The following is a 20,596-nucleotide window of genomic DNA, read 5'->3' on the forward strand; positions in this document are numbered from 1 at the left end:
CTTCCAAAGTTTGGAATGGGTGTTTGCTTTTGATTGATTGATTTTCCTTTATTGTAAGTGTTAAGAATCAAACCAGGGGCCAGATTCACACTAGGCAAATGCATTTTCCCAGCCCTCAGAATTGATTTGAACTGATTTTTATTACTTATTAACAGAGGTCAGGAATGGGTGGGTGTGTTTGAAGTTTTTAATGTTGTGGCCAGATGTGGCAGTACACACCTGTAACCTCAGGACCCAAGGATGATTGCAAATTCTAGGCCAGCCTGGACTTCATGCTGATTCCCCATCACAAATAATTCTTTTTAATATCTCCATACAGTGAAAATGTATATGACACTGACTTTTCCTAAAGTGTGAAACCTATGTAAATAACTGCAAGTATATTTTGCCTGCCTGACCAAATTGTATTTAAGGAGAACCAAGGACTAGCAGGATGAGAATTTTAGTGTTCTTCTGTTTGTTTTCATTAATCAAAAGAGACTCAAACCAAATAATTTAATTTGAAGTCTGTACCTTTCTTATTCTGGAACTTTATAGTTTACATTTTAACCTAGAAAAACTGAATATTTTGCATTTCATATACTAAGCTTGTAATTAAAGTAAACCATCATTGCAATTATCCCCTTCTTTGTTTATGTTTTTTTGTTTTGAGACTGAGTCTCTTCTAGACTCTGAAGTCTATGATAATTATAGGCATATAATTATCATATTTAGCTATCAGGCCTACCTCTTCATGTGTTTTGTTCACTTGTGTTTTTTTAAGATACATTCTTTTCTCTCTGTCTTTGCCTCTTTCTGTCTCTGTCTCTGTGTGTGTGTGTGTGTGTGTGTGTCTGTGTGTGTGTGTGTGTGTGTGCAGGTACCTATAGAGGCCAAAAGAAATACCTTGGAACTGTAGTCCCAAGTACAGTTCTCTGCGAGCATCCTGATATGGGTGCTGGGATCCAAACTCTGGTCCCTGATAGCGCAGGAAGCACTCTTCAGCACTGAACCACCTCTCCAGCCCTTGTGTTTGCTTCTGCTTGCTTCTGTGTGGTGTATAAGTATGTGTGCATGTGTGTCCATACCTGTACATGTGGAGGCCCGGGCTCAACATTACCTGTCTTCTTCTATTGCTCTCCACTTTAGTTTTTGAGACAGGGTCTCTCACAGCACCTGAAACTTACTGTTTAGCTAGACTTGGTAACCATTAAATCCCTAGGGTCCTCCTGTCTGCCTCCCAGTACTGGAATTACAGGCAAGTATTACCTCATGCCTTTTCACATGGGATCTAAATTCAGGTCTTTGTACTTGCTCAGCAGTCACTTAACCCATCTTTAGCCCTCTTTGTATTTTTTATATTTTGTTTTAGTAATATGTTTTTTTAATTTTTTGTTAATTGATTGAGGTTTGTCAATTCTTAGTGCTAGTCATTGAACCTAAGTTCTCCAACATGCTAGGGAAGTACTCTGTCATTGAGTCACATTGAGAACCAATTGTCACTAGTCCTGCATTATCTGTGTTCTGTGTTGTATAGGTGAATCTGCCTTATTTAGATTTTTGTGGATTTGTTTTATTTCTCTTCTGTTTTAATATATGGTTTAAAAACCACACAAAGATACACACACTACATTTAATGCTTCTAGTCATCTGAACATTTTTTTTTTGCTGTGGAGTGAGCTAAAGATATAACTTGATTGATTTTTTTCTTGCATAGCTCATAATTATCTCTATTTACTGCCCTTTCCCTTTCTAGTTTGAAATGAATCACATTTTTTCCTTATTTCACTAATTAAGCATATATTCTTGGCTAAAGTAATCAATTTTTAATATATCATGAGAGAATTATTTCTCTCTACATTACTAGCAGGCTGATAAGGAAAATTCTCTCCTTTAGGATCCTTTCAAGTATAGCTACCCACCACTGGTAGATGATGACTTCCAGACACCTCTGTGTGAGAATGGGCCAATTGCCAGTGAGGATGAAACCTCAAGCAAGGAAGATATAGAAGGGGATGGTAAGGAAACCGTGGAACCAGTTTCTAACGAAGAACAACCAGCTCTGTCAGAAAAGGTAATGTTAGGAATAAAGTCAAACGGAATCAAAAGCTGTCATCTAAAACTTGGGCCGTAGCTCAGTGGTAGAGCGCTTGTTCAGCATGCATGATGCCCTGGGTTCGATCCCCAGTGCGAACGGGGGAAGTGCTTTGATGTCTCCCCAGCTCTGCCTGTGTCTTTGAGATAACCCAACCTTGCTTCCACATATTTCTCGAGAAAATGAAGGAGGAGGTAAATTGAATTGCAGTATCTTTTTTTTTTTTCTATCGTGTAAAAAGAGCTGAGTTCATGTTCTATGTATAACTTGGCAAAGTACATCTGGAAGGAATTTTTGTCAAAAATATATTTATTTATCTAAGATAAAATAAAACTGATTAATATAAAGCTTCACCTGGATGAAGTTACTCTTTATCTCATTTTGAAGGGCTTGATAATTGTCACTCTTTACAAAACTTAGCAAGGGCTTGCTTGATAAGTACATTGTAATTTAGAACAAATATCTTCAATAATGTCATGTTTATAAGAGAATCATATAATGTTTTTCAGGGTCATGTCAATATATGTTAAACATGGCATTCGGGCATGCTAAACATGTTAAAAACTAATTTGTATTGAATCTAGATGTTTATTTGTTCTCTAAAGATATGTCTAACTAGAACTAAAATGTCGTCATCTTTTCTCCTTTGTTTCTATTTTTGTTGTTTAATCTTTAGACTAGCCCAACTGAATCTGCTTCCAAAACAGAGGAAAATGAAAAAGTTGATTCAAAGATGAAAACTTTTAAAAAGCCATTGAGTGTTTTTAAAGGGCCCTTATTACACATCAGGTAACAAAGATTTTACTCACTGCATTGCTGTAACCTCTGTTGATCGTCTTGGGGGTGAGGAGGACTGCAAGATTAAGAAAGCTGCCTAAGAGTACAGAGTACAATTTGTTCAGAGGACAATTTGCTTTGTTTTCCAGCCTTAGTGACCGCTTCTACCTACCTTTTTTTTTCCACTGAATATGTGTCAAAGCCCTCATCTCACTTAAGATAGTAATATTCAATCTTCATTTACTAATCTTGATGCATTTGTTTCTATTACTGATACTTGTAGAAATAAGGGGATGTATTTGTCAATTTGACCTTCTGAAAGCCCAGCATGTTCTTGGAAAATAGGGTTTTGATGAAACCCTAATTTCAGACATGTTTTTCTCTGTTCTTTGTTATTAATCCACTAATCCATATTTGGGATTGGGAGCTGGGGGTCCAGGTCATTGGTGGAATTGTGTAAAGCCCTGAGTTTGATCCCTAGCACTGAAAAAAAGCCCAGGACTATTTCCTGTATTATTATGTGCAATATTGCTATACCAACACTAGTTAGTGATGACCTAATTATGGCATTTTTGTCCTTTTCCTTAAAACCTTCTTGTGTAACTGTATTTGGAGTTTATTGGAGTACATCTTCCATCAACAATACAGCTATACTTCTAAAAAAATGTAATCTGAAATTCTCTAATTGATAAAACTGGTTTGTTTACATGTGTCTTGATTCTTGGTGGTGTTGGGTTTGGGTTTATTGCCATTGTCTGTGTATGTATGCGAGTAAAGGAGAGACACACAACATAAATTTTGTCTCCCATGGTTTTTCTTTGCCTTTTTCCCCTTTGGAGTTTGTGTGTTTGCACCTTTTCTTTTACTAGTTTTGAAGAGTCAATATTTCATGCTTCACAGAAGGACCGTCCAAAGCATAGGTCCTAGCCTGCAGCTCTGAGGTTTACCAGTGAAAGCAGCTGAGGAGGCAGGGTAGAATAGGACAATTTCCAGGGCTACACTTTGAACATGACCTCACTCCCTGTGGCCCTGAATCGCAGAGCTGCTCCTTCACGTACACAAGGACGCCGCCAATGTCATCTCCCTAAGCTGCTCCTGATTTTTATAGTGTTTACTGAGACACGCTCTAGCATCTATACCATCACTGTGTTTTCATGTCTCCTAAAGGAATTAAGCAGTCCTGTATGTTTGTTATCTTGCCCAACGGTGGGCAAGTTCATTCTGAACCACAGGTCTTCTCTAGACTAATGGATATCCTTGGTGTGAAGACATTTCTTGTGTAACAGAGCAGATAGAAACATAGCTCCATCTGGGCTTGCAAATGCAGGCCTTCAATTCCAGAAGTTTTAAGAAACAAGAGGCTTGTTGGGTGGTGGTGGCACATGCCTTTAATCCCAGCACTCAGGGGCAGAGGTAGGAGGATCTCTGTGAGTTTAAGGCCAGCCTGGTCTACAGAGCTAGTTCCAGGACAGGCTCCAAAGCTACAGAGAAACCCTGTCTCAAAAAACCAAAAAAGTGACAAGAGGCTCACACTTGGAGCCTAGCCTGGGCTACCTAAAGAGTCTCAAAACTTTAAAATACATACACACACAGGCACACATATTCACACACTTAGAGTTATTTGAAAAAAAGCACTTAAGCTATTCAGTTTTCAATTTAAAGAAAAAACACTACTCCAAGTGTCCTTCCTGTAATTTTGAGGCACCTGATAGTTTGGCTAATGTTAAACTATACAATTTTTCTGGAGAATTGAATCTTTTCATTTTAGGTTATAGATATTACAGTAGCAGTAATAGCATACTTGGAAGCTTGAGGCTTCCTAGTTTTACCAGTTTAACTGTCCTCCGGTTGCTACTCCAAATTACTCAGAATAGCCATTGTGTACTAAGAAATTATTCTGTTACATAAATATATCCCTAATAATGATTCTGCAAGATTATGTTCTTCTTGTTGGTCTAAAAAGGCTGCTCAAATCTAATGTGTTTGTAGTTAGGGAGAGCTGAAGCAGCACTGGGGGCTGTGCTTTTTCTTTATTATAATCCACAGCCTCCCAGAGAGCTTACACAGATCCACCTTAGATTGTGTTGATTATAGGGTTAATTCAGTGTCTTCAGAATTCTCCTGTTCCTTCCTGTTTTCCTTCTAACCTTAGGGAAAACCATAGTGTTTCCTAGCATGCATAGCATCAGGAAGTTTAAAGTACAAAATTATATTAGGTAATTGTTTTTGTAGTCATCTTGTATAAGGAAGTCTCTTCATACAAATGAGCATAAACTCTCAGCCAAGCAGTTTTTTCAGACTAAGGATTATAATGCTATTTAGTCTGAGTACTACAAATGCCTTATTTGTTTATCCATCTAGCCCAGCTGAAGAATTATATTTTGGAAGCATGGAGTCTGGAGAGAAGAAAACTCTAATAGTGTTGACAAACGTCACGAAAAATATAGTGGCCTTTAAGGTAAAAAAAAAATGAACAATTTAAAGCCATAATAAATTGTGAGAGTGAGACAATGACAAGTGATTTGGGCCATATACTTACAGAAAGAGTCGAAGTCAGACAATAAGCAAGTGTGTGTCAAATACTCAGCTTGTACTCTGTTTTTATTTCTAGTACTATGAACCCTGTCCTATCCCTTCTAGTAAGGCTTATTTATAGTGAGCACAGTCTCCTACACTTCGTATTTGCTGATCCACGCGGGTCCAATAGAAACTACACTCCAGGTTCTATGAAATGTGAGGGAAAAGACACTTTCAATTTGACTGTTTTATCCTTCAGTGTTGGAAACCAGATGTTTCATCTAATGAAGGTTTCCTTGGGACTGCACACACATGTGCACATATATGTTTACATACAAGAGGAAAGCTAGGGCCAGGTGTGGGGGTGCATGCCTTTAATCCCAGCTCATGAGAGGCAGAGGTAGGTGGATCTCTATGAGTTTATGGCTAGCCTAGCCAACATAGCCAGCTTCAGGCCAGCAATGGCTACAAAGTAACACCCTGTTTCCAAAAGAGAGAGAGAGAGAGAGAGAGGAAGGCCAAGTGTCAGTAGGATTTTAAAGTGGGTTTTAAATAACTCGGGATGTTTTTATTTTATCAGTGAAGACAAATAGCATTCTCCATGCAACAACCAAGGCGGATGCATAGACTTCACTCATTGTCTATTAGCTGCTCTTTTGTTTGTTTTGAGACAGGGTTTCTCTGTGTAACAGTTCTAGCTGTCCTGGAACTAGCTCTTGTAAACCAAGCTGGCCTCGAACTCACAGAGATCCGCCTGTCTATACTCCGGAGTGCAGCTGCTCTTTTTTTTTAAGTCATTCTTAAACCATTCCTCTAAAGCAGCGTGAGGTTATGTGCTGTTTCTGAATAGGTGCGAACTACTGCCCCAGAGAAGTACAGAGTCAAGCCAAGCAACAGCAGCTGCGACCCTGGAGCTTCAGTTGATATCATCGTTTCTCCACATGGAGGTGAGCTGCCTTGCCTTCTTTTTCTCCTCATGTATTCTTAATGCCTCATGTTCAGAAGTAGTTGGCCAATATATAATGGACTCCATAGGACTTTGTGTATGCTTTTATTTGGCTGCAGTTTGGTCGTTTTTGGTTGGTTGGTTGGTTGGTTGTTATGGGTGGTGTTTTATTTTGTTTTCTTGGGTGGGGGGTTATTGTTGTTATTGGAGTTTCCTTTGTTTTTTAAGAAAGAACTTATACTTGGATGCGTATGAAGGTACGTATGTGCCGAAATCTCGGTGGAGACCTCCAATGCCGCGCACCGAGCTTCAGGCAAGGGGCTGGAGGTTAAAATACACAGGCACACACAGACAGAGTGACAACAACACGGGTCATCCTTGAATTCCCCAAGAATGCCCCCTTTATTGTTCAGGGGCAGATTATATAGAGATAGCCACGCCCCAGCCAAACCCACCAGAAACCACTCTCCTGCCTTTAGGAACTCCTGAAGGTCTCGTGCTCAGAGCAGCTGTAGGCACTCAGATCAGGGGATTACAAGAAATTCAGGATCTGGGGTCTCACTGCTCCCAACACGCATGGAGGATCTGTAAGGACTTAGGGTGGGGAAGAATATGATCAAAATATATTTAAATTTAACTTTTTTTAAAATAATAAAATTAGTTTTTAAGAATCATCATAATACCTTAAACCATATATCTAGCCCCCTGACAGTTGGTGTTCATATGTTACACTGCTCTTGTGGAATGCAGGCTTAAGAGTCTCTGCCCAAGACCGGTTTCTGATAATGGCTGCCGAAATGGAGCAGTCCTCTGGCACTGGGCCAGCAGAATTGACCCAGTTCTGGAAAGAAGTTCCAAGAAGCAAAGTGATGGAGCACAGGTAAGCGCTTTTACTCACAGCCTTTCAAATGTGACGGAAGACTCAAAATCAGAAATTCCTTCCTGGGGTGGAGGGCACTGTCTTTTCCTTACAGCTGTCAGATTCTTGGAGTACCTGGACTGAAAGAGGGAAGCTGCCCAGGACTGGCCAGTTGACAGGTGCGCATCTCTAACCCTCAAGTCCACCGTATCAGAAAGTTGCTGCATAGACGGTGGGCAGCATTGTCTGAAGCAGTGAAAAGTCAAAGGGAAAGGCAGGACATGGAGGGCCACGGGGAAATCCTAGTTGAGATGCATTGGCGCATGCCCGTGTTGGAGTACTCTGGAACCACTCCAAGGATTCAATCACTCTGTTCCCACATGAAGTAACACAGTAGATAAACGATTGGAAAAGCTGCCCAAAGAGACATGGATACAGTATCCTATTTAAAATAGAGTGAGTGCACAGTTGTACAATTGTGTGACAGCCATATGCCCCTGTGTGTCATCTGTGACAAATGTCTTTAAATATATATATGGGAAAGTAAAGGAAGCAAGAAAAGACTGCTTTCTACTTTGCTTTGCTTTATTCCTTTTTAAAATGAAATTATACTTTATTGAAGTGACATCAGTTTTATCCCCCCATGCACCCAAAGACATTTGCAAACCCCCAGAGACATCTTTAGTTTTCACAACTCAGGGGTGGGGTACAGTGAGCATCTAGCAAATGCTCCTAAGCCTCCTTACAATGTGTTTGATGGACATTATTCCCCCAAAATCATGAGCCCCCCCCCCAACCAGTAGCACTGAGGTAGGAAACCCTGGTTTATGGAGTAGTTGAGGATAGTCTCTCTGCTGACACATTGACTGGGACATGAAGGAAATGAAAGAGGAAGTCACATCATGACTCACTGTAACTGCACAAAAAGCTTTGTGGTGGCAGGCAAAGCAAATTTCAAGAAAAAGAAATGTGCTTGGCTTACATGAAAAACAGCAAGGAGGTCTGTTTGCCTTAACTGTGGGGAAGGTCTGGCCAAGAGACAGCTAGCAGAGCCTAGATCATTGCTCATGAGGAGTATTGAATTGGGCCCAGCCTAGAGGCGTATTCCATGATCAAAGGATAGCTCTTATCGGGTCATTAAAACCCGCGGAAGAAAGTGTGTTGCAGAGAAATAAATAGCAGTGCTAAGTACTGCCATGTGGATAAAGAAAGATGAGGTATTGGTGCTGCCCACTGATGGTCACATTACTAAACGTACTGACGACCTTCAAGAGCACTTTTAGGATGCAGGAACCACAGAACCAGAGCCCAGGCTGAAGAGATGGATGGGGACAACTGGGCTAGACTAGAGGTGTTGCAGATTACAGAGCAACTATGAAGTTGAAGAAGGGATCTTTGGCTTCTGTTGTAGGTTTTTGTTTTTGTTTGGGATAGTGGTTTGTTTTTGTATTGGTATAGGGGATGCATGTTGGCTTAGGGAGTTGTTTGTTTGTTTGTTTAGACAGGGTGTCGTTGTATAGCCAAGCATTAGCTTCAAATTTGTAACAATTCTCCTGGCTCAGCCTTTTAAGTATTGACCTTGCAAGTGCTCTCTGCTATGCCCAGCCTGTCTTGAGGTTTTAACCATGAGAAATTTGAGCACTGTTTAAATTAACAGACTGGAGGAGATATCTCGATACTACAGGGCTTACCTCACATGTTCCATCCCATACACAGCCAAACAAACAAACACAAAAATGAGGGACATGGCAATAGAGACCTATAATCCCAACACAGAGTACTTGCAGGTTGCAGCAGGAAGATCAAAAGTTTGAGGCTAACATGAACTACCTAGGGAAACCATGTTACAAAGAAGGGGGGAAAAAAGCTAACAAAAACCACTGGAGAAGTTGATATAGGGCCGACTGTGCAAAAGTACCACCTGCTTTTCACAAAAATAATACTTACATTTTCAAATTATATCATAGGAACAAACACTGCCTTCTGTCAAGCTTTGTTTGTTTTGGTTTAGTTTGGTTTGTTCTGCTCATGAAACAGGGCTTTGCTTTGTACTCCCGGGGTGACCTGGGCCTCAAGAGCTTTTTGTTTTTGGTTAAAAGCATGGGAAATTTTTGAAAGGTTAAAAAGGAGCGACACAAAAGAATTTGAGATTAATCCAGAGTGCTTATAAAACACTCAAAATGAAGGAGTTTGTTCAATATAAGTTGCTTTACAGACTTTGCTTTGGCTTTTACCAGTTAGTTCCTAATGGCTACCTTCTCCGGAGCTCTCTCAAGAGAATCTCTGTTCCCACCTAGAATCTGTTCCCACCTAGTGGTTTGCTGCTAAAAGCTCAAGTAAAGCACCATCCTCCCTTCTAGACACTGAAAAATAAGTGGGGTAAATTCTACTGAACAACATAGAAAAAAGCTTTCTACTGCATCCCGTGGGGCAGTGGGCAGTGTACACAGTCTCTTGTTCTTTATACACATTTGGTAGCTAAAGGAGACTGAGGGTTAAGCTCCGTGGTTTATAAGCAAGCACAAAGCCCCAGCTTTCATTTTCCCTGGAGAATAAAAGACCTTGGAAGATAATAGATAAGTATAGACTGAGCTGCTTGTTGAATTGTGCTTACGGAGAGGCATGAAACCTGTGCCTCCGGTACACAAGCACTTGCATTTAACCCTGCATTCCCTGTTCTACTTTCAGAAAAAAAAATGTTTGCTAAAACTTTGAAGAAGTTATGTTGCCTTTGAATTTCCTAGGTTACGATGCCATACTGTTGAGAGCAGCAAACCAAACACTCTCACACTGAAAGACAGTGCTTCTAACATATCAGATAAAACCAGTGAAGATCTATATCTGAAAGTAAGTGTACTTTCTCCTTGACTAAACAAATTGCCAGTGGTAATCAGCACCAGAAGGCCGTCTGTGTTCCCCTAATGGAAGGGAGCCTTTTAGCAGAGACACAGTGAAAGTTTGCTGTTTGTTCTCTAGCCCTCTCTTTTCTTTCTTGTTTTGGTTTTGTTTCTCTTGTGGGGTTTAGGGTTTCTTTGTTGTTTGTTGGGCTTTCTGTGTTTTTGCTGTTGGAGACAAAGACTCATCTTGAACCCAGGCTGGCCTGAAACTCCTTGTAATCCTCCTGCCTCAGCCTTCCAAGTGCTAGAGCTGCAGGCATGAGCCACCACTCCTGGCTTGGAAGCGCCCTCTTCTCCGCGAAGAGGCTAGTTAGAAATGGTAAGCCACGGGCTGCATTCAGATGGCCACAAGCGTTTAAAGACTCTGGTAATTTTACTATGGAATCGGGGCCAAGTAGTAAAGCACATGGTGCTTTGGTGAAGTACAGAAGAGTTCCATCTTGTCACCAACTAGTGTGTTTCAATCGGAAAGAAACAAAGGGACTTTGCGTATATAACCCAGTGGTGGAATTCTTACTTGTCATGGCAATGCTATAGGTGTGATGCCCACAAGAAAGAGAAACCAAAGAGATATAAATAGTTCAAAGGTATCTGAACCTCCAGGAAGTGATTATTCTGTTCCTGTTTCAACTAGAAAATGGGACTTTTCAGAGTAGAGCAAGAAGGACATATATGTCCACCAGACTTTACATTGGATGCCTTCTTGTATTTTTAGCCCCCAGCTTTTCAGAGTAGGTGGGCCCCATCCCTTCAGTGTTTGGAGTTCTGATAGTCCAGTTTGGCATTCTCCTGATTAATGATTGTTTTGTTGATGTCAATCTTTCGTCCCCCCTTTTTTTCTTCCCATTCAGCTCAATCGTTTACTAGAAAGCAATAGGAAACTTGAAGACCAACTCCAGCGTTCTCTCTGGTTCCAGCAGCTGCTGCTTGCCTTAACAATGGTCTTGCTTGCTTTTGTTGTTTCTTTCTTTTATTCGTTATACAGTTAAAGAAGTGGTGCCTGGTCAGAAACGTAACTCCTTTAGACATTGTCTGGAGAAGGTGTACAGACCGCACTCAAAATTCTCCACCCACCTTCTAGAACTACTGTACATCTGGGCTTCCTAAAAGGAAATATGTAGCACATAGCAGGGTGCCTGGCTTGAAACTAAGTTGTTTGGATAGAGAAATGTTCAAGGCATTGATTATTAGAGACTGTAGCTAGTTAGGAAACTAAGTAAAGGCATATGCATCGTGTAAATCAATAGCTTAAACATAATTTATTTTTTCTTTTTCATTTGAATGCGTTCAAAGCAAAGTTTGTCATGTAAATGCACAAGCTGAGCTGAAAAGTCTATGTAACATGCTTTGTTGTAGCCAAAAGATGTAATCTGCTTTTTTTAAAATACAGAATTACTAGCTAAGCTGACTTACTAGCTTTTCTATACTATGTATGTAAAATATGTATATTGAAAAGGAGACCTACTTAAGCAGAGTAATTTATGTAACCATGACTTTGTAACTTTGAGAACTACTTCCAGATGATAGTCAATATTCTTTTTGGAATGTAAAGCTATTTAATGCCAAACCACCTTAGCCTTTGTTTCTCAGCGTCGCTGAGCAGCCTGCCTCTTATTAATCTGGGCTCTTCACTGATCACTTTGGTGTTGACACAATATGGAAAGCTACATGTGGTTGAATTTTCATAGATTTCTGGTAGCCATGCCCAGAAGGAAAGTCTCCAAAACAGCCCCCTTTCTAGTCAGTTCTATGCAGTTTCATGCCATTCACTGTGTTTGAACAGTGAACCTTTGCCTGGTTTAGTATAAGGGCCTACTCTTCCATTGTCCCATCTTCACCTTCATTCCAGGGCAAAGGAGTCTCCTCTGTGGACCACAAATTATGCCTTGTTCTCCCTCACTTTTCCATGAAAAAAAGGCATTAGGTAACGTTGTTGAAACTCTGGTTGTTTTAGCTGATCATTAGTCTAACTAACCTTAGGTTCAAAATGATCCTTGTTAAAATTGTTGGTGAGAAGGAAACGTTGAAAAGACTGGAGTATCCGTGTGTGCAAATATAAAAAGAGGCTCAGAGAATGGGAGCCACCACTCCCAATGGGCTCTCTGGACCACTCTGATACTCTGCCTTCGGTACATTCATCTGACTCCTAAATCCCTACCGAGATACACCTTGCAGAAGCAGAGGCTGATGCAATTAGTTTGTGTTGTCATTAGCATGACCAGTTTCAGTTGCTTTAGGTTCAAATGTACATCTGTTTTGATGAAAGAAAAGTAGTCTGCCTAGCAAATGAATGTTTAGCCATGTTTGGAGATTTAGGATTCTCAGGAGTAGAGTTGGGGGCTCTCAACTTGAAGAAATTGATTCCAACACTGAATTTGGAGGAGTGATGAAACAGAGCTTCTGAAAAAGTCAGCTGAGGAAATAAAACCTTAAAAGGACACTAGTGTGATACTCTGTCTTAATTTGGGTTTTTCTGTTTCAGTTTGCCACCTCCAGATGTGGAACAGACTGCAGTCCACACTAAGTCCTGTGCAGTGTCTATGCCCCTGTATGTCCACAGAGACTTCCCACTGTGCTGGGAATCTTCCCAAGTGGTAGATTCGGGGCCTTAATAATCTCATTCCAAAGTATTTGTCTGTGCTTTTCATTCCTCATAAAGAAATGAGGAATCAATTAGCCAAGATGAGGAATATAATTGTCCTAACAGTGTCCCTTTACTGTTGACCCACTAAACACCCTTCCTTGCTTAATGTCTGGTCAGTTGAATTTAGTAACATACCTTGTTGGCATTCATTGTAATGTAACATACATGAATGTAACATATATACATTGTTACATCACTCCTCAAAACTGTGTGGTAAATGTGACTAAACAGAACTGAGGAAAATTAACCATAATGTCAAAGGCATCTAAACTTTTCTGCCAATCTTGATTAGTCTATATATTTGCATTTTATTGGTTCTGTCTTCATTTAATTGAATCATATTTGCATGATTATTTTTGGTATTCTGATCAGTACTTTTATCTTTAATCATGCCATTGCTTTCTTGTGATCAAATTGCCAGAGATTTTCATTTTGATTTTTGTTTTCACTTGGGAATGGAAATTAATACATTTTCCATGAAAACATTAATAAAAGATCATTAGCTTGATCTGCAAGTCGCCTAAAATGCAATTGCTGGTAAGCCTAGTCTCAAATTTCATAAAACCATAACTTTTTATATCTTGCCACTAATTTTGACTGGATTTAATAGCACTTTATTGTATAATTATAAAAAATATATTCCTAGAATTGTTGCCAGTGTAATTTCTCTAATGTTCTGGTGCTTTTCATATATTTTCAGTATTTTTATTACTATATTGGTATTTTCTTTGTATGAATTGATCAAAAGAACATGTTTTCTATTTTAATATGTTTTAGAAAATAATTACATTTATGAAATAAATATCATCAGGAAAAACTTTTGTCTCTGATTGAGAAATCATTGTCTTAAAAAAAAATCAGTGTTCAGACCAGACCATCTCTGCCCTTTTAAAGATCATCAGGATTCCATTTGGATCACCTTTGCATTTTTATAAGGACCCTACTTTGGGCTTCCAAAGGTGACTGCCATGTCAAGAACCCCTGTCCTTGAGTGTGTTCAGTTTCTCCTTGTCCCTATGTCTAGTTAAGGCTGCACAGCAGTGCAATTTTTGACATTAAACTCAAGGCTTTGGCTTGAGACTCTGGAACCACCTAAGTCTGGACTGCCCCATGCACCCTCTCCTTGCATCCTGGTAGCCACATACCTGTACTTGACAGGTGATTGGGTGATGGAAGGGCACAAGGAGAGCTCAAGCTGGTGACAAAAGCTAATAATTTTTGTCTCCTCACTATTAGAAGACATAACTTTTCCAGAAAGCAGCCCCCCTCCACAAAAATCAAATGAATAACTGATCCTCCTCCATTGAGATGCAGAGCTACAAAATCAGATAGGAAAGGGGCCCATTGATTAAAAAAAAAAGACTTACAAAGACAGAACATTAACCTGCAGATTAAGTACCAACCTGGGACTGGGTGATCTTTCCTAAAGGAAGATTTTCTTGGCAGCACATTTCTCGGGGGAATTCTCTGCCTAGGGAAGGGTTGATGACAGCAAGCTGCTCTTTCTCCCTGCATTTTTCACCACCCACTGGAGGGTCCCTGACCTCACTGGTAGCATGGGCCCTCCCAACACACAAGGCGTTTCCTTCCTCCAGAACCCAAAGGCACTGGCTGGAATTTTTCCCACTTGTTCCATCTGAGACAGTGGTTAGGCAGACTACCCGTGTCCTGGTCACCTCCCTTCATATCTGGGGCAAGGTAAACCATGTGTACCTTCTCCCTTTGGGGTGATTGTATCTTACACGTGATAGGGGTGAGAGTGAGGAAATCACGTATTTAACCTGTCTACTGAGGCTGGCCTCCCTCTGCCTTCTTAGAACTGTTATGGGTGAATATCTTGAACATTGCACCTCACTGAGAGCCAAGTATCAGTTCTTCAAATTTCCCTGCTTGATATTCCTACCTCTGCCCTGGCACCCCAATATAATCACCCATCAGATCTTTTCCATTTGCCTACTGATGGTTTCCTTCTTTGAATAAACAGTATTGGCTTTTAACATCCAAAATCTCATACCTTCCCTACCCCACTCATGTTTCCTAATCTTTTGTGCATGTTAAAACATTTGAAGATAACTGGGACTAGGAACTTAGCTCACTCAGAAAAATTTCTGGCCTTTTAGACAAAACAACCTAAGTTTGATCCCCAAAGCACACATTTAAAAAAAAGGAGGAAGAGAAAGGAAGGAAGGAAGGAAGGAAGGAAGGAAGGAAGGAGGGAGGGAGGGAGGGAGGGAGGGAGGGAGGGAGGGAGGGAGGGAGGGAGAGAGAGAGAGAGAGAGAGAGAGAGAGAGAAGAAAGAAAGAAAGAAAGAAAGAAAGAGAGAGAGAGAGAGAAAGAAAAAGCCAGGCATATTATCATACACTCATAATTCAAACGCTAGGGAAGCAGAGAAGAGAATTATCACTGCTCTCTGGCCATTTTTTTGCGGGGATAGATATGCAAGAACAGGAAATGAATGGAATTGAGATGCATGATGTGAAAGACACAAAGAATAAATAAAAAATGTTAAAAAAAAAAAAACAGAGCTGCAGCATCTGAGAAACTGGTTAAAATGTAGAATGGGGAGATCCAACCCTGCTTTACCTTCACTAAATGGGATAAAAAGAAAAAGAGAATGAACAGAAAAGGCTCAAAGGTGATAGAAAAACTGAACAACTGGTTTCTTGGGACTAGAGAGGTGGCTCTGTGGGTAAGGGCACTTTCAGAGTTTGGATCCTAGCCCCCAGGTTAAAAAGCAGGGTGCGGTCATACCTGTAATTGCAGAGCTGGGAGAGACACAGAGACAGGAGGATTGCTGGGGCTTGCTGACCATCAGCCTAGCTCCATGTTCACTGAGTTAATTTTATTTCAGTGGAATGTTTACATGTGTGCATACACCCCCACACACACACACACAGACATACACACACTGTGAGAATTTTAGTTTTCTAAGTGACAGATGGACTATTTGGGATTTCCCAGTTCTTTTTGAATTTAGTCAAGAGCCATACACAATTTCAGCATATATTTAGCAAATCTCAGCAAAGCTAAGCAAAGTAAATACTCCCAAGAGAGGTTGGAGCGGGCTGCCCCAGAGCAGGGAGCAGCCCAGTAGGTTCTGCAGCATGAATTTTAAAAGGTTTCATATGAATATTTTTATGGATTTTTTTTTCGAGACAGGGTTTCTCTGTAGCTTTGGAGCCTATCCTGGAACTAGCTCTTGTAGACCAGGCTAGCCTCAGACTCAAAGAGATCCGCCTGCCTCTGCCTCCTGAGTGCTGGGATTATAGGTGTATGCCACTACCGCCTGGCTCATATGAATATTTTTAAGTGGATGGCAAACTCTGGGAGTATGCCTTTTTCCCTCCTGTTATGATAGATGGAAGCCCCTTTAGGGAATATTTCTTATCATGATATTCGAGAAAAGTCCACAAAAACGGGGGAGTGTCAAGTGATATTTTATTGATGTCCAACTTTTTGAGACTGCAGGCCCTTTATTAGTGTGCAGGTGTGGGAGAGTGCCCAGGTGCTTTAGTTTGATTTGTTGGTGGCAGAGGGCCTTACTGTTAGCTCCCCAGAGCTACTCCTTTGGAAACTTCATTAAGCCTAAGCCTGCAAAGTGTCTGCCATACAGCATACCTTAATTAGAAGAGTGATATGAAGTCACATTCTCAAGCCCCACCCCCACCGGCAAGTAGAGGGTTCATAGAAAGCTGTGTTGGGTGGGACCTATCTGAAATGTCTCCCAACTCAGGACCCCAGGAATCAGGGTCAGAGCTCAACCTTGCGGTCCGCTGGTGGAGGGCTTTCGAGATGTTCCTCACTTCCGAGAACATCAATGAGAGCTTCTGTGCTAGGCACCAAGTGCCAGGCTCTGGAGAGTTTCTCTCTAGCCTAGTCACAGCTTTAGTCTCTCATGACTAAATTCTTCAGAGAAAGCACGTGGCCCCACCTTGAACATTAATCCCATCGCAAAGGCACTAAAAAAGATTCGAACAGTGAGTTCATTGGCTAGGACAAAGGGTATTTCCAGGAATTGTGTACTCTTCTAAATGATGCTCTAGTTAAGACCCACTCGCTTTTAAAACATGTCTCTTGCGTGAGCTTCGGAATCATCCATTTACTTCAGTGGGTTTGTTCACGTTCATTTTCTTACACATAAGGATTCTCTATGAAAAATGTTAAAACTATAAAGGGGAAAATGGGAAGAATGAAAAGGAGAGCACGTACCCTCTTTTCTCTGTGACCTGCATGCAGTTTCTAACATTTAAGCTGTCTGATTCATTTTGAACCAAGTTTACCTTACAAGCTCTTTTTTTTGCCAGCAGACTCTTTATGCATTTTCAAGTCATTCTCAAGCTGCGCATGCATGATGAAAATCTCCCTGATTTCCTGATTCATATCAGAATTTGATATGTAGAAATTGCTGAATGTGAGAAACTTCCCAAACTTTTGATATTGTGCCTGCTCTCTTTCCTTGCTGGAGCTGGGATTATAACAAATTAAGAAATTATTCGTCTTTCCCTAATATAATAGTCGTCTGTCACTTTTATGAACCAGACGCTCTTATGCTTCCATACAGATTCATTGAGTAAAACTTACTTGCAGTCAAATTTGTACTGAAATGTAATGAAATGCAGATGTGGTAGAGGAACATGAATCAGAAGCCAAACTAAAAAGTGCTCTCAACTGTCAACTAAATGTCAAAACAAAAGAGATTTCACTATCACAACCCCATGACTCCAACTATTTCCTTCTGGTAGTGGAGACTAAAGGAGGTTATTATTATAAGACAGGAAAAGTAGTCTGACAAAGTCCAGAAAATGGACCTTTCTAATGTGACTTGAACTGATAGGTGGTAAAAAAAGGAAGTTGAAAGAAAATTGATAGAAACCGGCAGATCTCTGTGAGTTCGAGGCCAGTATGGTCTACAAGAGTTAGTTCCAGGACAGGCTCCAAAGCTACAGAGAAACTCTGTCTTGAAAAAAAAACGAATTGATATAAAAAGCAAATCTTCTTTACAAGTCCAGTACTTCTCTGAGATTGCTGGAAAGACTTACGATCATAGGCTTTAAAAGCAGAGAGCTCTGTTTTATACAAGTGATGTTTTAAAGTCAATGCATGCTTAGGGCAGAATTTCTGCTAGACTGAATTTTCCTTAACCATGTGTAAGGTCATTGTTATGGCAGAGACATGCACAGAAATCTCTAACATGATGAATGTGAGCTTTCATTGTAATACCACATACAGTATTTGTTTTCATTTTATTGTTTCAGTGAGAGGACAGAGGTCATGTATCATAATAAATGTACAATACTTTTTTATATATTATTTACTTACTTGTTTATGTGGTGCTGAGATTCAAACCCATGCTCCATGCACGCTACACAGGTACTCTGTTCTTAATACCCCATGTCCAGTGTTATGTCCTTAAAACTAGGGGCCTAGAGAGAGATGGCTTAGCACTGAAGAGCACCTCCAGCTCTTTTGAGGGACCCAGCTTGGATTCCAGCACCTCTGTGATGACTCCCAGCTGTCTGTAACTCCAATTCGTGGTGATCTGACCCCATCTTCTGGTCGCTAGAGGCACTACACCTATGTGTTACACAAGCATACATGTAGGCAAAACACTCTTACACATAAAATATAAATAAATATTGAAAACAAATGAATCAATAAAACTTGATATCAGAAAGAATTTCTTGCTTTAAGAGGCACAAAGGAATTACGGGTGAATGAGAATCTGTATATTTATCATCCTGTGCAAAGGTGGGTCAGACGTCTGTCTTAATTTCATTTCCAGTTACTGACAACAGCAATTTGGGGGAGAAGGGGCTTGATTTGGGCTCACAATTCCAAGTTATAGTCCATCATGCAGGGGAGTCACTGCTGAAGGAGCTGGGGTGAACTGCTTACACTCCAACCATAGTTAGAAGAGAGCAATAGATCCATACTAGGGTTCAGCTGGCTCTTAGCTTGGTATCAGTCCAGAGCACAGCCCATGAAATGGTGCCACTAGACATTCAGGCGGCACCACCTTCAATTAACAAAATGAAGAAAATTCCTCAAGGGCATGCCCAGAAGCCAACCTAATCTAGACAGTTTTTCATTGAGACTCTTTCCAGGTGACACTAGATTGTATCAAGTTGACAATGAAAACCAACCTTTACAACTTTCTGCATTTCTAAATGGTGAGGACCAAATCCAAAGGAGGTTGCTCACTTGCTTATGGCCAAATAAGACTGACTATCGCCCTTCCTTTAGTCCTTGAAAAGAGAATCATCTCACTCAATTCTAGCATCTATGCTCATCATTCCAGCTACAGTACTTGTCAAAGATCAGCAATAGCCACCTTGTTGTTTCATCCAACTTTTGCTATGATTCCGACTTGAATTGAGTTCTTGTTACAGTGTGTAGCTCTATCAATAACACTAGGTTTCTGACACAACAGACCTCCCCATTCTACCATTATTAGCAACCTTTAATTTCTTTTTCCGGCACCTATCTATGAACCCTTTAAGATGCCAAAGTTAGAGCTGTGCTCTCCTCCCTCTCTTTAACTAAACTCCATAGCCATGGTAGTAAGTGCCACTAGTAAATTATTTCTCCTTGTATATTTGTAGCCCAGATACTCGGTTGCGAGTTGGCATACATGTTTGTACTATCAGCTTAGGAGTGGTAAGTCTCTGTCACAAATGAGAAAAAAATTTCATGATCACCCACTTGAGTTTGAAGTCTAACCTCTATTTCAGTAGCTGCTCCATTTTAGTGATGATAGCACTCCCTCTATTTATACCTTCCTTGGAATTTGGCTTTCCACCTTGACACTCTTATCTATCTATCTATCTATCTATCTATCTATCTATCTATCTATCTATCTATCTGTATGTCTACGTATCTATCATCTCACCATATTTCTATTTCCCTCTCTCCCATTCTACTATCCCTAAATATATCATAGCTTCTCTCACCTGGACTCCTGCAAGAGTCTCAACAAATCTGGGCAACTTCTGTATATCAATTCCAAAATGCTCCCAATGTAAAAACTATAGATCTAGTGAGATTTGATTAAAGCCCTCAAAATAGAGGCAGCAAGATAGCCCAGTAAGTGAAAGTGTTTGCTGCACAATCCTGATGACCTGGGTTTGGACCGATAGTGGAGAAAAGCAACTCGCCAAAGCTGTCCTTTGGCTTCCGCATGTGCAGTGTAGCACAGGCAGGCCTGGATGCACACATACACATTGTCCATATACTAAACGAAACACGAAACGGCTCTCGTATCTGCTAGCACATGAATAACTTCATAACTTTCCTTCCAACTCCCTGAATAATTAAGGCCTTGTGTACCTTCCTAGCCCCTTTCTCAAATCCTCAAGTGCCTTTACGGCTCAGGCCCATTTCTCTGCCTGACATTTCCTAAATCCTACCTTCCTCACCCACTTCCCATTGGCTCTCAACTCATCATTGGCTTAGAGAATTAAATGCTCCCTCAACTGACAGTACCAGGGATTTTTTTTTCATAGCATACTCATAATATCTTGTATTTAAAAATCTTTATAATTTGTATTAACCCCTCTCTCCCTATTAGATTCTAAATTGCACAAGAGATCATCAAGGAGACCTGGCATGAAGGAAAAAATAAATACAGTTTTAAAACTAGAAAATAGTTATGTTCTGTACTTGTATTCTCCCTGCTCATTCCTGACTGTCCTCCTCATGTGCATAAATTTATGCCCACCAGCACAGTTTTAGGCAAAGGATATATCAGTACTATAGAACCTAGATTAACTGGTCTGGGGTCTTACTGGTACGTAGAGGTAAGTGGGGGCATTATCTTTCTAGAACATGCGATGAAATTTCTTCCATCCTGGCTTCACTAGAGTGGAAAAGTATTGGCGCTCAC

At 40.5% G+C, this 20,596-nt stretch overlaps 1 protein-coding gene across 2 annotated transcripts in view; it reads left to right on the plus strand.

Annotated features, from left to right (window-relative positions):
- Positions 1-13,512, plus strand: part of Mospd2 (motile sperm domain containing 2) — a 42,977-nt gene extending 29,465 nt beyond the window's left edge. Inside the window, exons 9-15 of one of the 2 annotated variants that reach the window (XM_057759824.1) lie at positions 1,877-2,053; positions 2,751-2,863; positions 5,213-5,309; positions 6,219-6,315; positions 7,065-7,194; positions 9,918-10,020; positions 10,922-13,512. In XM_057759824.1, the coding sequence (XP_057615807.1) occupies positions 1,877-2,053; positions 2,751-2,863; positions 5,213-5,309; positions 6,219-6,315; positions 7,065-7,194; positions 9,918-10,020; positions 10,922-11,059 (855 nt within the window). In that variant the 3' untranslated portion in view covers positions 11,060-13,512. The remainder of the gene's footprint in view (positions 1-1,876; positions 2,054-2,750; positions 2,864-5,212; positions 5,310-6,218; positions 6,316-7,064; positions 7,195-9,917; positions 10,021-10,921) is intronic. The other variant, XM_057759825.1, reaches the window with a different exon arrangement.
- Positions 13,513-20,596: the final 7,084 nt, after the last annotated feature.

The sequence above is a fragment of the Chionomys nivalis genome, chromosome X (genome assembly GCF_950005125.1).
Source record: "Chionomys nivalis chromosome X, mChiNiv1.1, whole genome shotgun sequence".
NCBI classification, from domain to species: Eukaryota; Metazoa; Chordata; class Mammalia; order Rodentia; family Cricetidae; genus Chionomys; species Chionomys nivalis.